The sequence below is a fragment of the Cavia porcellus genome, unplaced genomic scaffold (genome assembly GCF_034190915.1).
Source record: "Cavia porcellus strain 051 isolate PalLab524CR breed Dunkin Hartley unplaced genomic scaffold, mCavPor4.1 scaffold_5, whole genome shotgun sequence".
Taxonomy (NCBI): Eukaryota; Metazoa; Chordata; class Mammalia; order Rodentia; family Caviidae; genus Cavia; species Cavia porcellus.
Genome location: NW_026947488.1, coordinates 1,136,311 through 1,157,475, shown reverse-complemented (window position 1 = coordinate 1,157,475; position 21,165 = coordinate 1,136,311). Strand labels below are relative to the sequence as shown.

General features: G+C 48.6%; 1 protein-coding gene across 3 annotated transcripts in view; it reads right to left on the bottom strand.

Moving 5' to 3' along the window:
* Positions 1 to 10,225: 10,225 nt before the first annotated feature.
* The window catches only part of Gmeb2 (glucocorticoid modulatory element binding protein 2), a 34,505-nt gene continuing 23,565 nt past the window's right edge, over positions 10,226 to 21,165 (bottom strand). For all 3 annotated transcript variants that reach the window (XM_023561954.2, XM_063248007.1, XM_003462796.5), the window contains exons 5-10: positions 20,348 to 20,451; positions 18,913 to 19,070; positions 14,595 to 14,666; positions 14,180 to 14,317; positions 13,826 to 13,948; positions 10,226 to 13,164 (exon numbers count right to left, since the gene is read on the bottom strand). In XM_023561954.2, the coding sequence (XP_023417722.1) occupies positions 12,524 to 13,164; positions 13,826 to 13,948; positions 14,180 to 14,317; positions 14,595 to 14,666; positions 18,913 to 19,070; positions 20,348 to 20,451 (1,236 nt within the window). In that variant the 3' untranslated portion in view covers positions 10,226 to 12,523. The remainder of the gene's footprint in view (positions 13,165 to 13,825; positions 13,949 to 14,179; positions 14,318 to 14,594; positions 14,667 to 18,912; positions 19,071 to 20,347; positions 20,452 to 21,165) is intronic.

The following is a 21,165-nucleotide window of genomic DNA, read 5'->3' as shown; positions in this document are numbered from 1 at the left end:
TCTCATCACGCCCTTCCCATGTCTTTTCTGCCGCAGAGCCAGCCAACCAGGGCTCAAAATCTCTGAAACTGGGAGTCAAAATAGAGCCTTCCTCCTCTAAGTTGTATATGTCAGGTATTTTGTTCCAGCAACGGAAAGGTGACTAATGCAGCAGGAAAACCACTAGAAAGAAGAGTAAAAGGGTATCAGACTTGTGAAATACTAAACTCACCATAAAGCACATGGCATACTACCGTACAAGCAGGACCGGGCAGGAGTGGAGCACCCAGAGACCAAGAGCAGGAGTCCACAAGAGTCCGCCGGGTGACAGGGCCAGCATTTCAGACCACGGGGGAAAGGTAGCTTGCTCAGCGTGGCCCGTTAACAACCACAGGCAGCCCAAAACAAAAGTCATGGAGCAGAGAAGTACTCTATCGATACTGTGCATCAAAATTAATGACAGATGGATCAGATTTAAGTAGAAAACCTCCTACAACTACTACATAGGCCCCAGGAGAAGCTGAGGCAGACTGTGTCTGTTTAGTTCCCTCAGAAGGAAAGAGGCAGCCTCCCTAGCCAGACCCACATGCCCACCTCCTACCTACTCAGTGCAGGGCTCAGTTGGTGGTTAGAAATACGCCACAAGGGGCACCAGAGACCTTTTTTTCCCCTTCTCAGAGTTAAGCATGTATTAGCATACCACCAATAAATTGAGCCACATAAAAATAAAATAGTTTTAGGGCCGGGGGTTTAGCTCAGCGGCTCAAGTGCCTGCCTGGTAAGTGCAAGGTCATGAGTTTGATCCCCAGGACCTAAATAAATAATAGATAATTTTAAATAGTGACCAAAACTTACCATCAATAAAGCCAGAAGATATGCACAAACTAGAAAAATTTGTAGCTGTTTCATTTTGCTTTGTTTTGTTTTCTGAGACAAAAATCTCTCTATACAGTTCAGGCTGGACTTGAACTCACTATGTAGCCTATACTAGTCTTGAACTCAAGGCGATCCTCCTGCCTTAGCCTCTCAAATGCTGGAATTACAGGTATGTGCCACCATGCCCAGCATGTAGCTCATGTTGTAGGTAAAAACCTTTTAATCTTTAGTATAGCATGCATCCTATTTTTATTTATTTATTTATTTATTTTATCAGTACGAGGGATCAAATTCATGACCACACACTTGCAAGGCAGGCGCTTATGCCACTGAGCTAAATCCCCAGCCTCAATGCATTCTATTTTATTATTTTACTTTTTGTAGACATATCTATTTTTATTCCAAGAGGCATTTGATTCTCTGTCAATCAATTTTTTTCAAACAAAATCTCTATATGAGGATATATTTTAAATATCCTGCTAAGTCAGAAAAAGATTTATAATCTAAGAAAAATAGGAAAACACATGAATCAATATATTGGACATCCATGCTGGGGATTTAGCTCAGTGACACAGTGCCTGCCTGGCAAGTGCAAGGTCTTAAGTTCCATTCCTGGTACAAAAAAAAACCAAACAGCCATAAAGAAACAAACAAAAAAGGAACATGCTAGGAATCCCATGGGTATGCACCACTATGTCTGGTTTGGATCTTAATTTTGAGCTGGACATGATGGCACATGCCTGTAATCTCAGCATTCGGGAGGCTGAGGCAGGAGGATAGTTGCAAGTTTGAGACCAGCCTGAGCTACAAAGTGAGCTCAAGGCCAGCCTGAACTGCATACAGAAATCCTGTCTCTAAAAGATTTTTTAAAATCCACACTACACATCCAAAAGAAAATAATAGAAATTGCTCCAAATGTGGGGAAAGGTTCAACTTTGGCACAAGGAAGACAGATTAGAACACCAGGAAGATCCTCTCCGTCCTCGAGACAGGGCTCCACCGTACTCCTGTGACGGACGCCACCTCCTAGGATCCTGTGTCACAGCAAACAGCATCCACCAGTGTGTGTGGCAGCTCTCTTTCCTGAGATAGCCCTGACCTCCGTGCTCAGCACTTGACCCAGTTACCTCTCTAGTACCCTCACTTCCCATGTGGGGAATACTCTGAAGCTACTAAAAAGGAAGCACATTCCTGTAATCCCAGCACTCCGGGAAGCTGAGGGGGATGACAAGTTCAAGGCTAGCTTAAGCAAGTTAGTGACTTCAACAGAACCTGTCTCAAAATTACAATAAATAAAAGGACTGGGATGTAGCTCCCAGGGCAGAGCAACCCTGGGTTTGTCTCCAGTACCACAAAACGTGGGGGATGTTCTGGAGATTTTTTCCAAGATACTTTGCATAAGAAGAAAATCCACCTCAGGGGCCGTGGGTTTAGCTCAGTGGCATAAGCGCCTGCCTGCAATAGCAAGGTCATGAGTTCAATCCCTGGTACCACCCCACAAAAAAGAAAATATACCTCAAATACAAAAGTAATTTTAAAATATAAAAAGTACAGAAATCAGAAGTCAACTGTGTGTCTGGAGCAAGCGGGAGACTTGCTCCTTGCTCAGCTTTGCACATTTGCTTTCTATCTTGAGTGTATGTCCTTACTCAAGTGGAAATGACAAGCAATCTCACTACCTCAGGTACAAATCCCTCAGCCTCTGCACAGGACCTGCAGGTTGCGGCAGGCAGTTCTCTGGCTTCTGCTCCGCTCAAGCCTGGGGGCTGGTCCTCATTCTCTGGCCTCCCCGATCGATCCTGCTGACCTTGCTGCCTGCCTTCTGGAGCCCAGACTCCTCCTGGCCCCTGTTTCTCACGACCACTCAGCATCAGCAGCGAATTCCACTGTCACGGTGGGGTTTCACACACCTGGCCCAAGTTGCATTCCTCTTCTTCTCCAGCAGCTTCCCACCCCAATAAAGTACACCCCACCTTCCGGGAACCCAGGCCTTGAGATCCTGTCTTGAGGGAAAAAAAGACAAGTATAAATGCAGCTCAGTGGCAGCGTACTTTCCTAGCATGTCTGAGGTCCTGAGCTTACCCTGGGCCAAGAATGGTACACACGTGCACAGGTATGGTACTGTGAGACAACACAACTTTAATACACGCTGAGTACCGCTATTACCAGTGCCAGATTTCCTCATTTAATGATTGATGTGTGCTCAGTCTTAGAAAATAAACACTTGACAAGTCAGGAGGTGTGGGGGCATGATGTCTTATTCTCAAAGGTTTAGAAACACACATGAATACAACGCACAAGGAACAAACGTAAGCAATTATGAGTCTATATTTTTAAATGTGCAGTTTTTATCAGTTTTTATACTATGTTTGCAAATTGTGTAGGTTTGTTTATATTGGATCAAATTAAAAAGAAACAAATTTTCTGCCTATGACCTCGGCTTCCTCTGGAGTGAGCCAAGCTCTTCTCTGGGCACCTGTCCAAGGACCCAGGTGCCTCAGCTTTGCCCACCCTCTGCCACCACTGGGAAGCTGCTAGAAAGCCCAGACCTGCTTGTCATTATCTCAGCAGAGTGGGGAGGCCCCCAGGGCCAGTGGCCCGGCTTCCCTGTGAGGTGACCACATAATTTCAGCAGTTCTGGGGTGACCCACTTGCATGGAGCGCTCATACCTGTGCCAAAGTGCTATTAGACACTGGAGCTAAGTGAGTCGCTCCCCTCCCTACACTCAGCTCAGACTCTACCTTAACAGTTACGCATGCTCCCATTTTCTTAAAAGACGTACAAAACAAGTTAACCAAAGCCTAAGCATAGCCATGTCCTAAGCAGCAGAGTACTGGTGCCAGGGAGAGACACAGGAGGAGACACCCTCAGTCAGAGGTGTCTGGGCTTCAGATTCGGAAAACCTGGCTTATCGTGGCCCATTTGGCTCTTTTCCCTTTTCCCTGTCCCTGCTACCTTTCTGGTGGTTTCAGTAAACATAGCTACTCCCCACTTATCTCAGAGTGCACCCTTGGCAATCCTTCCTCTCTGTGCATAGAACCTGGACTATTGTGGCCCACTCAATGGTCACACTCCCTCCCAGGGATCCTCCCTCCCAGCCAGAAGTACACCCTGGTGTGGATAAAGTCACCAAGTATAGTGGGTGGACCTAGCAGATTCTAGATCTTACCAGTGCCCGAGAGAGCTCAGTTTAGGCTGGGAGAGGACTCAGCCCTTCCTCCTTGTCTAGTGAGGGGGCTTTTTCCCCACCAGATAGATCAGATAGGGTACAGCTTGTCCAGGAAGTGTGTAGGCCCTTGCACCCTATCTACCTTGCATACAGATGGACTCAGGAGGGATCCTGTGAGACCAAAGTGAGAGGGGTGAGAACCACACCCTTCAGGCTGCGCAGGCACAGACATGAAAGGCACTCACAGGAATAAGCGCTGAACAGCCGAACTCTTTTGCTCTCTGGGAAACATATGAGAAAAATGAAAAGCCAAGCCACTGGCTGAGAGAAAATCAAGCAAAAACATGTATATCTGGTGAACTATGGCAGAATCATTTGTTTATTTTGTGTGGCTGGTATTCAATCCAGGTCCTTGAGCATGCTAGGTGAGCACTATTACTAAGCCACACTACTAACCTGAGACTTTATTTTTAAATCTTAAAGTTCAAACATAAGTCCAGCTTTAAAAATATGTATCTGAGCAGATACTTCATGTGATAAAATATATACAAATAAGCAGAAGCACACAAAGTTGCTCAACACGAAGTCATCTGGCAACTGTCAATCAGAGCCTTGTGAGATCTGCTTTGTGCCTGGAATGCAGGGTTGAGGGACCCAGAATCACCTGGACTCTTCTGTGGTACTGGGCAAACATAAGCTGGTGTGACCAGTTTGGAAGTTTCCAAGGAAGTTAAATGAGTGTGACCCAGTAATTCTCCCATGCATGCACCCATGAAAAGCGACAGGGTGGAGATTCTTGTGCTGAGGTCAGAAGCTGATGGTCCATACCAGTGCTTGTACCTGCAGGCTCACCATGGCTTTTAGTCACAATCTACAAACAATTTAGATGCCCATCACCAGGCACCTGGATCAATTACTACTGGGGGGGGGTGTCTGATACACACAAAAGAATGGAGGGAGTTCAAAAACATTACATTAAGAGAAACCAAATAAACAGCAGTTCTTAACGTACAGTTTCATCACATGAAGCTCAGGGACCAGGCTGTTGAAGTACGTGATGGTTAATCCTGGCTGTCAGGGTGCTAAGTCTAACAGACTCCTTGAGAGGTGAGAGGTAACTGGATTACAAGGCTGCTAACCTTGTCAAGGGGTTAATTCCCCCAGTTCACAGCTCAATGGGCTGCTGGGAGGCAGGGCCTCGTCAGAGGAAGTTCTTGGGCTCTTTTCCTCTCATGCTACTTCCTGGCTACCCTGAGGAGGGGGCAGCTTTCTTCCTCCATTCCTCTCTTCTTTGTTTTTTGAGACAGAAACTTGCTATACAGTCCAGGTTGGCCTTGAACTCACCACATAGCCCAAGTGCTCCTCCTGCCTCAATCCCCTGAGTGCCAGGATTACAGGCATGTGCCACCAGGCCCACCCTACCATGTTTTTGCCTTGGAGCCAGGCAACCATGGACTGAGACCATTAAAACTGTGAGTCAAAATAAACCTTTCCTCCTTTAAATTGTGTATGTAAAGTATTTCGTCCCAGCAACAGAAAGGTGATGAATACCAGGCCGGCATGACTGCATAGAGGAACAAGGTAGCGGTAGCGTCGCCACCTAGGTCAGAGCTACAGTTCTCTGATCATCAGTCCACTGAGGACTCAACAGTCCATTCAAATGCTCTGCATTGCACTGCATGCAACAGACTTTCACTTCACTCTGTGTATGTGTGTGTGCATGGCACACACAGGTATGTGGCTGCTAACTCAGATACCTCACTCACAATCACTGACTATTAAGAATAAACATGAAGGAAAAAAACAATAAACAGGGGTACCTGGCAGTAGCCCATGGGAGGACCCCAAGCATGCCTTGGCTGCTCCGCTTAGCCTGTCCTCTGACTGGGTTAGAGACCCAAAGTGCTGCCACCCCATGTTTCATGGAAACAGGACTTGGGGCCAGACAGGAACTGGTAGGACCTGGGATGTAGTCCACTCTACCTGCTAAGCAGCATGACCCTTCAGACCAGAAATAAAAAAAAATAATCAGTACCCTCACAAAAACATCCTGTCTCATAGTGCAGGACTCACAGAAGCCAACCTGGAAAAACCCACGAGCCCTGGCCAAGGCCAAACTGCCTTCAGTAAGGCCCACAGCAGAGCAGAGCTTGACGCCACTCCTCATGCCAAAAGAGCAATCTCCCCTCAGAGGGCATCTCCCTTGCCCAGGTCTAATCCCTCAGACCAGCAAACTGAACACTAGCTTGAGGGCAAGTGACTGACATTTGCAGTGTGGCTATGTGAAAAGTGACCCAAAGCTTGGTGTGTAAAGCCACATTGTGATGCTCACAAGGGCCACAGGGGACAGCAAATGCAGGGGACAGCTGGTCTCACGATGCTGGTACACTCTGCAGCTGCACTCCCCGAGGGATCCTCACTCCACCTGGCACCTGCACCACAGCCGTCGGTCTCCGTTTCTCCGTGATCACCTCAACACAGAAGGTCAGGTCCAACCCCTGTCCAGGTTCTGAATGGGGAGGGGAGAAAAGTGGAAGCTCTGTTGCACTTTTCCAACAAAGCTTTGGAGGTTTCCACTGTGGTCTGTCACATTAAAAGACTGACTAGAGGAGGAGCCCTAAAGAGGCAGGAAAACCAACCCATGGGAATGGCACTGCTTTTGGCTTTGGGATCACCATGAGGGCAGCTACGACTAATCCACCCGGCGGTCCTCAATGAGCCTGGGCACGCTGACGTAAAATGGATATGGAATCGTGTGGGATGCAGGGAATGAAGGAAGCAAGAGCTGGGGAGAAGGGAAGGAAGCTAGTGACCTAAAAATCTCATAGCCTTGGGCTGGGGATTTAGCTCAGCAGCATAAACACCTATCTTGCAAGCAGGCAGTCATGAGTTCGATCCCCGGTACCAATTAAAAAAAAAATCTCCTAGCCTTCCCTGAGAGGTGACCTTTTCCTGTTGGTGGCCCAGTGTCTTAGGAGATGAAGATGTGAAGGCCTATGACAGGATCACCTTCAGAACGTACTGAAACATTGCTTTCCTGTCTTTAGTTCCTTATTCATGTCATAGTTTGCTTTTCATATTTAGAAGCTGAGTCATTAGCTTTCTCTTAGTATTTGAAACTCTGTACAAACATCATTAGTCCTAACAAAATGATTCCTAATGAGGCAGAAAAGGCCAGGACCCACATTTCTATAAAATTCTGACCTATTTATAAAACTATTCCCACTAAAGAAAAACACTTATGTTCTGAAAATAAGTTGATAAAATCCTTTGGCATGGTGTTTTATAACTTAAGTTAAAATTTTTTTTTGTTTGCTTTTTTTTTCTTTTTCTTTTTCTTTTTCTTTTTTCTGGTACCGGGGATCGAACTCATAGCCGCCTGCTTGCAAGGCAGGTGCTTATGCCGCTGAGCTAAATCCCCAGCCCCCTTGTTTTGCTTTTTGAGACAGAGCCTCCCTATGTAGCTAAAGCTGGCCTCAAACTTGGTGATGATCCTCCTGGCTCAGCCTCCTGAGTGCAGGGACTCAGGAAGTATGCATCAGTTTAGCTGTAAGAGTTTTTCATTTTAACTACAAGTTTTTATGTCTAAGCTTTTACTAATTTTGCTAAGAACACTATCATATGTTTTTGACACTGCTTTTACTTAAGCACTGATGGCCTGACACTTTAGATTTTATGTGAATCAAATCTAAATACAAAAATAGTCCAGCACTGTATTTGCATTTTCTACTTAAAAACTTACAGTTTCTACTGAAGTAAGGCAACTTTCAAATGAATATATAAAGTATATATTAAATGCCCAGAAGTTTTTGTTTTTTTTTTTTTAATGAGTCAAGCCAGCCCAGGAGGAGGGAAATTCAACCTCAACTGTGGAAGGAAGGTCAAAGAAAATCAGCACACAACAGAAGAAATTTGAGAGCTGTCTCCAGTTTAGGAAGAAAGGAAAGAAAGAAAACGCAAAAAGCGCTGGACACCAGGGTGTATACCTGCAACCTCAGCTACCTAGGAGGCTGAAACCAAAGGACTGTACGTTTAAGCCCAGCCTGCACAATTTAGCAGGACTCTGTATCAAAATATAGACACACAGACAGACAGACAGAGATTAAATGGGCTAGAGATGTAGCTTTGTGCTCCCTGAGTTCACTCTCCAGTACAAAAACCAAACAAACAAAACAACAAGGGAAAAAAAAAAAACCAACACCAAAAAACCAAAAGCACAAACTCCAAAAAACAACAAAGGCAAAGAATCTAAGTCAGGAGAAAAAGAAAACCCTTTGTGCTGTGCGGCTCAGTAGCAGAGCACTGATACAGTATGTGTGCAGCTCTGAGTGATCCCTGGAACTCTACGTGCACATGTGCGTTCACACACACACAATCATGCTCATCACAGTGGCATACACCTGTAATCCCAGCACTCAAAAGGCTGAGGGAGAAGGATCATTGCGAGTTTGAGGCCAACCTGGGCTACATAGTGAGCTCCAGGCCAGGCTGAACTGCATAGTGAGACCTTGCTTCAATCAATCAATCAATCAATCAGTCAATCACAAAAAGTAGGCAGGTATGGTGCCACATACCTGTAATCCCAGTACTCAGGAGGTTGAAGCAGGATTGCTGAAGGTTTGAGGCCAGCCTGGGTGGGCTTTATAGTGAGTTCAAGGCTAGCTGTAACTTCTTAACATGACACTGTCTCAAAAAATAAAAAATAAAAAATAGGAAAAAATATGTCAAGTATCTAGCAACCAAAAATAAATAAATGCCAGCTTAACAATATTAAACTAGAATTTAGATCAAAAAGAATGCTATAAGATAAACAGTACTAAGAAAGAATATTGTTTAACCAAAGAAGAAATCCTCCAAAAAATGTCTTTCAGACTTTTTGGACGAGCGTCTACAATGAGTTTCCCAAATACCATCTTCACCACATGTGATGGACTCTGCACATTTCATTCAGTTCCACTCCTCCATATTTAAGGAAAACGCGAGGCATTGAAACCCACTAAAAGATGTTGAAAAGCGGAGCAAGAAGCTGCATCAATCACTGACGTATATTTAACTGATAACCTAACCTTAACACATGCAAAGCAGCCAACTTGATCTGTGTCGCCAGTCCTCCACACGCCACCCTGCCAGCAGGAACTCGCGATGCTATGAGGAGGCTGGGGTGGAGGAGATGACAGTGCACCAGTGCACCGGAAGGCCTGGGTGCATCTGTTAGCTCCTTACTGCCATGGACCACATGTGCAAAAAAGTACTGAAGGGCAGGTCTCCAGTGTGGACCCTAAACATCGCTCACCCAAAGGAGACCGAACTCTGACTTTCCAAACACGAACCCCCACCCCCACCCCGGTCTTGGGAAAGGGTCAGATTCTCAGGAGTGCCGTGACCCAGTAACTGCCACTCTGACATGTGGGAGGGTTGCCCATGGAGTCTTGGGGACCATGGTGCCAGAGCAGGGCACAGCACTGGATGAGAAGAATCTAGCAGGCACTCTGGGTAGGGAAGGCTGGACTGTTTCAAAGTAGGTTCACAGCCTCTCCCTACTCTCTGGTGGAGGCCCTGGGACTCTAGCACTGGGGCAAGGAAGGGGCCTGGTGGTCTAGGCTGGACCCTCAGCCCCCATGAAGTTCAGAACAACCTTGAGACCTTCAGCAGTGTCTACCTTGACCCTGGGCTCCAGACTCCAGGACTGCACAGTGCACCTCTGTTGTCCATGAACCACCTGGCCTGCTTGCAGGGCAGCAGTGACCTATATGGAGGCAGCCATGACCTGTGTTAGGGCTCTATTTGGCAGAGATGACCCAAACAGTGCCTGCTGTTAAGAAAACTGCTCAACCTTGGGCCACTTAGAAGTGTCCTGGGGCCCAGACCACACTCTGAAAGGCTGAAGCATGTACATGTGTGTGAGGGAACTGGAACAGGCTGGCACTGTCTCAGGTGTGTTACAAGTTTGTTTAAACTCTGTGTGACACTGAGGATTGAACTGGGACCTCATGTTAGGCAAGCATTCTATCACCAAGTGCACCCTTTGTCCCTTCTTTAATTTGTCGCAGGGCCTAGCTGCCCAGGCTGACCTCAAACTGGCGATCCTCCTGTCTCAGCCTCCAAGTAGTGGGGATTACAGGTATGCACCACAGCACTCAGTTTGTTTTTACATTTAATTTGGTTCTCTCTAGACTTTCATTATGAGACAGATACAGTAATTATGAAAATTGCTTTTATTTTAAATCAAAGTACCAAGCAAATATTTGCAAAACAACATACAAACTGGAACTCAAACACTGCCCTTCCCAAGGGTACCTCCAGGCAGGCACTGAGAGAAGCTCTCACCCTTCTGCAAAACCAAATCAGCCCTATCTTCTCAGAAAGCCACACTGAGGGCAGCATGAACACCCGTGTCTGCATGTGGTTGCAAGGCCCAGAAGGTAGAACTGGGGCACGGAAGCCCAGCAACCCTGAGGAGCCAGCAGACCCACGGAAGCAAGGGAGAGTCAGCTGGGAGCACTGCCCAGCTCCCTCTGTAGGCCGACTTTGTCCTCCTTACCTCCAACCCCCTCCCCACCTGTCAGGAGTGTCCTGGACGACAGGCTGGCAGCAGACGTCTGTGGGCAGCCTTGGGGACAGTGGGAATGAAGGGTGGAAATTAATTTTGAAGCTGATTTGGGGCTTATTTTTGTATGGCTCCACAATTAACTCTATCTTCTGGGACCTCTGTGGACTAAGGGGGAGGGGACTAAAAAGGTCCCAACCTGGTTCTTACAAGGAAGGGAAACTAACCACAAACCAAGTGCAGAGAATAAGCACCCTGGATGCTCCCTGGAAGGTCTCTGGCTCCCAGGGCGACAGGTGTTTCCTTAGTGACGCTGTCTCTAACAGGGTCTAGGCAGTGCCCACACCTGCCGTCCCTCCTAGGGTCACACTGTTGCATATAACAAGACTCACGACTTGAATAAAGATGAGCTTAAAAAAAAAAGGAACAGGTACAAGAAGGAGTAGGTAAACATCATGCTGAAACCAGCTGACTCATGACAACAGTGAACGATGATGCAACAGAAGGAAAACAAGAAAGGAAACTCAGTAGCTTGATGTGGTGGGGAAGCAGACAGGGACTTGGTCTCTCGGACACTAATGGGGATGGATCAATGGACATCGGGACAACTAGTTCCCTTTAATACAGTGGAGAGGGACAGTGGCCCACCTCGTGCTGTGAGGCCTGCTAGAGAAAGGCCTTGCCCCGACACAAAACCAAAAGTAGGGTCAAAGAGTTGGGCCCTTAAGACTGTCCCAAGTCACACTCTGCAAGTGGCTGGGCTTCTTGTTCCCTGAAATGTCTGGCCCTAGGAGCTGTGGCCTAGAACACGGACCCTGCCTAAATTCCTTAAGAGCCCAAACCTAGACTTGCAAACCACCAAGACATAGCCTTCACGGAGTACCCCACATCATATCTGCTCCAGCTAGCCCTGCCCTGCCCTGGGCAGCCTCCTCCAATGCCCTGGGACTTTCACTCTGGCCAGAAGACTCAACTCCATCTCCAGGGGAGGCTCAGGCTAGCATGGGCATCCAACAGCAGGTTGCACATGGAAAGCCATCTGAGCTGCCCAAGGCTGAAGGAACACTACCAAACAAATGCTCCAGAGATTCACCTCAGCAGACTACAGCCCAGGTTCTCTAACCCCAGCCAGGTGCATGCACAAGTGTCCAGGCCTACCCCACAGCCCACTTGGGAATCCTAGGCACTCAGCACTGTTTTGGTTGCAAATGCTATAAATCTGACTCTTTTCTAGAAGCCTACTAAACAATTCACTTAAAGACACTTGCAGCGCATGTGCAATAGTGCCCAGACCTCACCTGGTCTGTGGGGTCTCTTGGCCACCTGAGCACCTACTGGGTCTGTACCCCAGCCACAGGACCATGTTTCCACAGGCAGAAGAGCGGGGTGCTGGCCACACTAAACCTACAAAAAACTGTGGGAAGAAACCAAATCCATAGGATCCATGGGTTTCCACACTTGGGTACATTTCCCAAGACATGTGTTAGTTATGCCCCCCCCCCAGCGGGCTCAGACCCCAAGACAGGCCCAATGGGAGCACAGGCACTAGGGTCTCAGTGATTTGGGTGGACTCTGGTGCCACCAGCACCTGCAGGGTGTTAGTGCCCGCCATCCCTGCCTCTGCTGCCTGCACCTAGCTATCCCCAAGCCTTCTGGTCACTGTCCCCCGGCTCCTGCTCAAGGCCAATGTGTAAACAGTATTAATAAGCAACAGATGGAAAAGTATATTTCCCAAGAAAAACAAGGGAGGGGAGTTTAGAAGGTGAAGACCGATTTTTCAGATTGCTGGCATCTTTCTGTCCCTTTTTCTTGATTCTTCTGGCAAGTGCTCTCTTTGGTTCAGCCCATGAGACCTGCCTGTGCCGAGCCAGTTCCGTGGCCTCTGCCTGCAGTGGCCTGAGGAGAGGCAGTCAGCTCTGTCCACCCCGAGGGGCCTCTTCCTCCCCACCAGCTACTTCTGCTCGTGGTCCTCTGCCATAGCAGCCACCTCAATGGTGGCTGTGTGCTCATCAGGCCCTGCAGTGGCTACTGTAGGCACTGTCACAATTGTGCTGCCTGCCGGTGATGCCTGGGCCACATTCTGCAGGGTGGGGCCCAGGCTGGGCAGAGTGAGGAGCTGTAGCGGGCTGACCACTTTCAGCACTGTGCTGCCGTCCTGCATGGCTGCTGTGCTCAGAACTGTGAGGCTGGATGCGTCCGGGTGGATCTCCACCGTGCTAGGGAAAGCAGAGCCTGAGGAGGCCAGGACTGTGTAGCCCCCAAGGAGTGGAGAGGCTGGCGAGCTGGCAGGGGGAGCCTGAGGGGAGCTCTTGCCCAGGACGGCTGAGGGCAGTGTGGACACCACTTTACCAAGTGGTACGCTGGTCAGCTGGGACACTGGCACGCCTGGGCCAAGGGCGATCTGTGCAGACTGGGTGAGCACCTGTGAGGCCATGGAGGCCGGTCCAGACGTGGCCCGAGCCAGCCGGGGCCGCTTCATGGGGGGTGGTAGAGAGACAGGGGTCAGCGTCATAAGCACGTTGTTGAGGTGCTGGGACTTGTGTTTCAGTTCCTTGGCGCGGCGGCGGTGCTCATCACACTGCTGCTCCAGGGCTGTAGGGGACACACAGTGTCACCATGGGGGAGCAGGACAGGCGGCATCCCCACAGGGCTGGGGAAGGAGCAGACACGCACCATCACCAACCAGCCCAAGAGCTAGCCACGCCCAAACAACCTGCAAGGCTGAGGTCAGCAGAGTGGCCCCTCAGTTGGCCTTGGATGACACACGGCTGCTACTCCACTGAGGGAAGTGCATGTGTTAGACCATCCCCATCTACTCTACCCTGTGCCAGTCACACTCTTCATACAGACAGCTGCTGGCACCAAAGCAGCTGGGGTAATGAGCCTATTTACACGCACACAGGTATACACATTGTGTATATGTGGTGTATACCTGGCAGACACATGTAAGTATCAACCCCACAGAGAACCTGAAATAAACACATGACACCACAAGAGCAATCCTAGCTCTGGGTGGGACAAGGTGGCCCTTTCCACTTCTCTGTCATTCCTCTTAATAACTTGTCACCTCAGAAAAGTTAGTAAACATAACAATCTGTGCACTCTGCCCTGGTGAAGTCAGGTCAGAGGCACTGGAGTTTCACTGACTTTTCAGGATGTGATACCTGGGTTCCCCTCACTCCCCACCTCAGAGGCAATGGCCAGAAAGATGAACCACAGACACCTTGACCCCTCAGTGTCCTATCAGGCATACCTGCAAGGTCCCGGGCATACTGCTCCCGTGAACGGTCCATCTGGCACTTGTGGCTGGCCAGCACCTTCTTCACCAGGTCTAGCATGCCAAAATTCTGTACAATGTTGTTGAGGAGGACAGCATCTTAAAGGAGCAATATGAATACTTGATGAGAACCCAGGCTCCCTCCCAGAGGGCCCAGACCCCAGGGCTGGGCGTGGTTGTTAGGGATCTGGGCAGCAGGAGGAGCTCCACAAAGCCTATGGTGCATGCCAAGTGACCCTCCCACTGTCAGCACAGCCTAGGCTGGGCCTCCATCCCAGGTGCAGAGCAGGGCCTACAGGAGCTGGCAGGGGGGATACTGGGGTGCCTCACCTCGGAGCTGCAGGGGAGGATCCTGCACCCGCTGCTGCAGGCCTCTCATAGTCTCCTCCAGCTCCTGCTGGAACTCTTGGATGACCTCGTCCAGCAGGCCAGCATCTTTCAGCCCCCGCCAGAAGGCAAACGTGTCATCTGTGAGGGAAGCAAAGGGCTGGGCGGGCGGAAGAGTGCTTCTGCTAGGGGTAACCTTTAGTGAGGAAGGGCAAGGACAGCCAGGGCGACTGCCCAGGGAAGTTGGAGCACTAGGCACACATCACTTAGCCCGTAAGTCTAACAGATGGGTGACTGATGTCCACTTCAGAGTCCCTAGGGCCACAGCAGTCAGAGCCCAGCCCAAGCCGGGGTCAGACTGGACAGGTGGCTTGCCCCACAGGCCACCTGCACTCACGAGAAACCCACAAGGCTATACCTCCAATAGCTGTTGTCCAGTCACTGGGGTCTTCACAGGTCTCTATGGTGATGGTGGCAGGTGAACCATTCACTACAAGCAAAATGGAACACGGATGTCATTCTGCACAGCAGCTCCCATACCCTCATGAGTCCTGCCAATCCTCCCAAGGCTGATCTGAGTCCCTCTGTGCCATTTGTTTTCACAGAATTAACAAACACACTTCTACTAGAGCAACCAAGGAAATTCGGCTGTGCTGTTTAGGATGGAGTGACTTTGCCTGGGAGTGGACAGGGCATCTTTCTGGGATCTATGTCTGGTCCCTCACCCTTCTGCGCTGGCACTGCTTTCCAGCCATCGGAATTAGCACTTTTGCTTCAGTGCCATACAGTTTCCACTCTGTAGAAAGCCAATAATAGACTGAATGCCAGTGAAACAGGAGCCACATTAACCCTCTCCTCCTTTCAGCCATGAGTGTCAGGTGGTGCCCAGCAACAGGAAAACCAATTAATACACCTGCCTCACAGTTTATTTCTAATCACAGACATTGTCAAGAAAAAAAAAAAAAACAGGAGAAAAACTGTCAGCAATTCCCAGCATTTCACCTCTGGTTCTACTTACAACTTTACTCAACGAGCTCCCGCAGGTCAACTATCAGGGACCTGAGTGACTTGTTTTACCACTAATAAGCAAGACCCAGGTCACCCTGGATTCCACTGTTACCTCTCATCTACTGTTCCTGGATGCTGCTGTAAACTTGGCATTTACCATGTTTCCAAAATTCTAAATCAGAAGAGCGACAGGCCACCTATTCTGATATATTCCTGAGTTCACTTCCAGGGCCTGCACCCCAGCTGTCTGTGCAGTTCACATTTGGCTGTTCTGGGCTTTCCACTAAGTGGTCTCCCATACAGACTGACTCAGAAGCAGATGAAACAAGTGAGTATTTGGGTAAGGTTTCCAACTTTGTGCCACCTTTTCTACTCAACAAAGATGTGCTGCTGGTAAATATTACACATACCTGGAATCAACGGGGATATGAACAAATGATATTCCTGGTGTGAACTGATACATAAGCTCTTACTAACTACACAATGGCCAAGGCACAGGTTCTTAAAGATTCCCACTGCAAGAAGAAACAAACTGCAGAAAGAGTTGAATCCTAATCCAGACTCTGTTTCCCCCAGGTGTGAAGTCTCCTTTCCTTAGGAGAGAACACTAGCGGTGCCCATTTGTGCTGGCTGGTCACCTTTGGGTGACTTTAGTAAGGCAGGGCAGAGGGTCCTGTGCCCCGATGTTGGCCACAAGGACCCTGAATGCCCCTTTTCCACATTGCCTCATGCTCCAAGGTACCCCAGGCAGGGTTCTGCCCTGGGTCCCCCAGTATCCAACCTAGGACTTTGATCAAGAAAGGAACTAAGCAACTGACACCTGCAGGTTGCTATAAACCATGGCCACCAACCGTCACAACCCAACCATGGACAGCCACTATGACTACAGCAGCCTGAGTGTCCCCGGGCTTCACAGGGCTCAGCACTATGACCTGCAGTCTGTTAGGACACAACAAGGACATGGGGCAGAGTGACAATGCCTCAAGCCACTCTGGCCTCTCTTCTTATATGAGGGACAGGTCAAGGCCTATAAATTGGCTCATGTTTGGATGAGCTAAAGGATGTCCTTGATCACATGGGAGCACACTCCATCCCCACATTCTAGAGGGACATCATTGGAAAGACAGTACTGGCTGGCATCATCAGATGACACAAGTGGGAGCTTAGAACCCCACTTGACTCCAGCCTCACTTTTAAAAGAATAGGTAGGGGCTGGGGATTTAGTCAGTGGCTTAAGCGTCTGCCTGGCAAGCATGAGGTCATGAGTTTGATCCTTGGCACCAAAAAAAAAAAAAAAAAAGAATAGGTAGATAGAATTTTTCATCCAGAAAGCTGAGTGGAATTCCAGAGAACAGTTAATCGTTCTGAACTATGGACATCCACATGGAAGAATGTCATCACCCAAAGTCCAAGGGGCAGGAAGGACTTGCAGCCGAATACCAGTAAGAAGACTGAGAGTGACACACAGGTCTGCAAACCACCAAATGCCCAGGGAGTGTAGCCCCCACAGCAAGGCCGGCCTTGAGTGAAAGCAGGCAGCCAAGGCACGGGGAAGTTCCTTTAGTATTCTTTATACCCTTCTCTATGTATGCACTATTTTTATAATGAAAATCACTTAAAAAGAAGGTATTTTAGTCTTCCCTGTCAATGAACCCAGCAATTCAGATTTCTTTGTGAGGAAGGAAGAGGCCAACTTGATCAGGCGAGGCCCCATGTAAAAGGTGGGATCTCCAAGAGGAAATGACATAGAACCAGAGGAGGGCTGGTCAGGCCAGGTGCACTGTTTTTTGTTTTTAATTTTTGAGACAGGCTTTGAGGCCAGATGGCACTGACTGGTAACAAATTTGTGGGTGGTGACACACAAGGCCATGAAGAATGATAAGATGTGGCACTTGCTCCTGCTGCTCCTGCGTCTGCTACTCACAGTGCCCGGTTCTGGTGAGGCCCAGCTCGGGGTGCTATACTTGTCCTCTGACCCTGTGACGTTGCTGCAGGTGGACACGCTACCTGGCCCCGTGCTCAACTCCCGCAGCACCTGGGTTGTGGAGCTCTTTGTCTCCTGGTGTGAGCACTGCATCAGCTTCACCCACACACAGAAAGTGAAAATGGTGAAAAGCCACAGCTGCCTCTGGTCCACCCCTTTGCCTGCCCCGGGCTGGCCCTCCCTCTGGGCGCCCTCCCCATTCTCCCATCCCTCCCACACAATACGTGTCCCACCTTCGCATTCCTTGCATCCATTTTTGTTTTCCTCTTGGCCCACATTTCCCCCATGTCCCGAGCTCCCAGCCTTCTGCCTGCCTGTTTGCCTGCCACGTGGCCGCCCTAACCTATGGGAGGCAGTTGCCTTTTCTCCCCTGCAGGCTCCTCCCACACCTTATGGCTTTCTCCAGCCCACCCTGCAACAGTGCCTTCATCTTGCCCAGGGGCCCCTGTCATGGAATTCCCTAAATGCTGTGGATCAGTGCTGGGAAATAAAGGGAACTGATACACTGCTGCCCCCACCACCTTTCTCCGCCCCTGGTTTGGCTAACAGAGCCCCACATAGATTTCCTCAAGGTGGGTGCCTTCTCCAGCCAGTTTTCCCATCTCCCTTCAGGCCTCCCCTGATCTGATACCCCCTGCTCCTTAGTCTAGGACTGCATCCTTTTCTCTTCTGGGACTGTGTCCTCCTCTTCTTGGCCATCAGTCCTTTTAGACCCTTATTTTAAGGGTCAGAAATTTGACCTAAGGCAACTTTATAGTCATCCTTTGTTACTTGTTCCATTCACTGTTCTTGATTCCAGGACACCATTAACATTTAGTAACAGCCAGCAGGATAGCAGGCTAAGAAAATCATTAAATGTATAGAGATTTTTAAGGTGTACACTAGGACAGAAATGTTAAAATGTTTAAAAGCTGAAGACTTAGAGCTAAAGAAATACGGTAATAATGGTAATGAATAGTTACTGAGCTCTGTATATCAGACCTACATTGTTTCATAGTTTCGTTTCCACAATTTAAATATCCCTGTAGTATCACCTATTCATCTAACCCAGGAAGTGGGTATTGTGCAGGAGGTGGCATAGTGATGGTGATTTGCTTCCGATTTGCTGTCCTGGAATGGAGCCATTCCCTAATGTGGTGCTAGGGTAAGAGTAGACCTGACCTACAGTGGTCACTGAATGAGATCTGAAAAACATCTTAGTGAAGAGACCGTTCAAGAGAAAAAACCACAGCCAATGTTCCTTATCTGTGCTATTAGTGTTTCTTGATCAATTATAGTAGAATAAATGTACATATAGATACTATTTTCAAATTCAGACTCCCTTTCCCCTTCTAAGAAGCTTGCTAATTGATTACTGAAGTGGCTAGATTAAATGATGTGTATGTCTTTTAAAACATACACACATAAATTTGTTTTTTGAGACAGAGCCAGGTATGCTGACTCAACCCTGTAAACCAGTTCTTGGGAGGCTGAGGCAGGAGGTTTACATTACAAAGACAGCCCAGGCTACATAGTGAGTTTAAGACTAGCCTGAACTACACAGTGAGACCAGTCTCAAAAAAACAAAACAAAGCAAAACAAAAATTAAATTTTTAAGACAGGGTTTCACTAAGTTACTCTAGCTGCCTCTGAACTTAAAATTCTCCCTTCTTGGCTTCCCAAGTGGCTAGAATTTGCAGGCATGTGCCACCACACCTGACTCGACAGCTTCACAGACTGCAAGACCAAGGCCCCGTGCACCCACCATCAGCTGCAGCGGGTGTGAGCGGGATGTACTCTGCAGATGTGGGGCTGCTCAGGGACACTCGGGCCCCCGACAGGTCAATTTTGGTGCTGCGACAGGTGTTGGAGCAGACCTTGTCGTGCTGATAGAAGTCCAGCTCTCCAGAGTCCATGATCTTCCTGCAGAAAGGACATAACAGTCCAAGTGAAACCCAAGAAACCTAATCCATTTTCCTGACCATCTGTCTGCAGGTGTAGGCCTCAGTAGAGGTGCTAACCAGGGTGAGGTTCCACCACGCAGGAGGCAGAATGCACATTCCCCTAGGCATAAAGCTCCACGAGGAACACACTGCAGCTGGTATAGCTGCCCCAGGCCATCCACGTAGTACTCTGTCCAGCTTAAGGGACAAGGACACTGGCTGATGGGCATCTTGGAGACACCTGCTCCATGCTGGTACTAGGGAGGTACCATAACCTGCCCAGACTAAGAGTAGCCCAGTTCTGTAGCAAAGATGCAGGAGTTACTTCCAGGAAATGTCTTGTCCTCTGGACATGACAGGAAAGAAGGTCCACATGACTCCAAGATAGCATCTGAAGCTGTGGTCTTTTCTTATTCTTGCCTGCCAGAAAGGCTACTGTACATGCTGACCAGCTAGGATCTGTCTGTCCAAGTTCAGAGGTCTCAGCCAGTCAGCCTGCTGTGTCCCACGAACAGGGCCTGGAGTTCTGGCATAGCTTTGGCTTTGGGTCGTGCTGGCCTCAGGTATATATAAAGTTCTCCACATACTGTCCCTCGCTCTGCATCTGTGCAGCTTTGCAGTCAGCCATTCTAGAAAACCAGAGGCTGATTCAGTAACATGGGACTGAGGTCTGTGGGAAACGACCAGGCAGGTCACTCTCAAGGCAAAACTGACTGACACAAAGCAATGCACCAGCTGGGAAAGCAAGGAAATGGACACTGACCACGGGAACCTTCCCTGCAGCACCAACATCTTCTGGGCACACAGATACCAGTGTGCCTAATGAGTCACAAAGAACACATGTCAAGCATGGTGCAACAGCCATCTGTACACTCCGCATGAGACTTTAATAAAAAGGAATAAAGAAGACAAAATAAAGGATGACGTGAAAGGCTATGGTCAGATTAAACCTGGATACCCAACTGATGCCTAAACACCAGATTATACCCTTTTTTAGTAAAAACTAGCCCAAGTATCTGCAGAATTTGTGAAATTAAATGAAATTTCATACACACACAATTCTTAAAAGTCTGACAGTGTCCCTGCTAGAGAGCCAGAAGGCTCTAGTCCCTGTAGAGTGTGAACAGGTACAGCTACAGAGGAAGGGTCTGTCAGGACTGACCACATCGAACATGCACAGTCTTCAAACACCCAAATCAAATAAAAAAGCAAGGCCACAACCCCCTCCTGTCACGAGCACACTTGTGCAGGACCCACCTGAGCATGATGCCATTCATTCGGATGGCCCTCTTCCAATCCTTCAGGGTGGACTTCCCTGCCAGGTGGACGAACTCCTTCGGGCTGATCACATGTTCGTCATACTGCAGAGAAGCACAGTACTGCAGAGTTGGCTTGGTCCCAGAGGTCTAGTGGGGCCACAAGTGCTTTTCTCTCCTCTCCTGCCTGACCCTGCACCAGGAGTTCATGGTAGAAGAGCCACAGTGTGGCTACAGTAGCCACGGGCTCATTACAGAACACTGGGGTAAGATAAAAGTATGCTCCACCACAGTGGCTGGAGTGAGGACCAGGTCTCTATCTGGTATGTGGCACACTGCTGCCCCACAAAAGTACACGATATGCCTGGAACTGGGAAGAGCTGGGCTAACCTACTGTGGTGCTCAGTTTCTCCAGATTGGATGCAGCAAACCTACGTACATGCAATTTATTCCACCAGTAATACATATACTCATTATATCATGACATACACTATTAACCCAAGACATAAGCATAAAGACAAGCTATGAGCAACCCCTTTCCTAGACCAGGACCAGGACCAATCCTGAGCCACAGACAGTACAGGAAGCTTAGTAACCTGCCTTAAGTGATGCTTGCCCATACTTATTTCAAAGTCAGGGGATTTGTTCCCTGGACTCAAGGGGCTTAGACAGGCCATGATGCATGCCTGTAATCCCAGCAGTTGGGAGGCTGAGGCAGCAGGATCATTCCAAATTCGAGACCAGCTTACACTACAAAGTGAGCTCAAAGCCAACCTGAACTGCAAAAGAAGACCCTATCTCAAAAAGACCAAAAAAAAA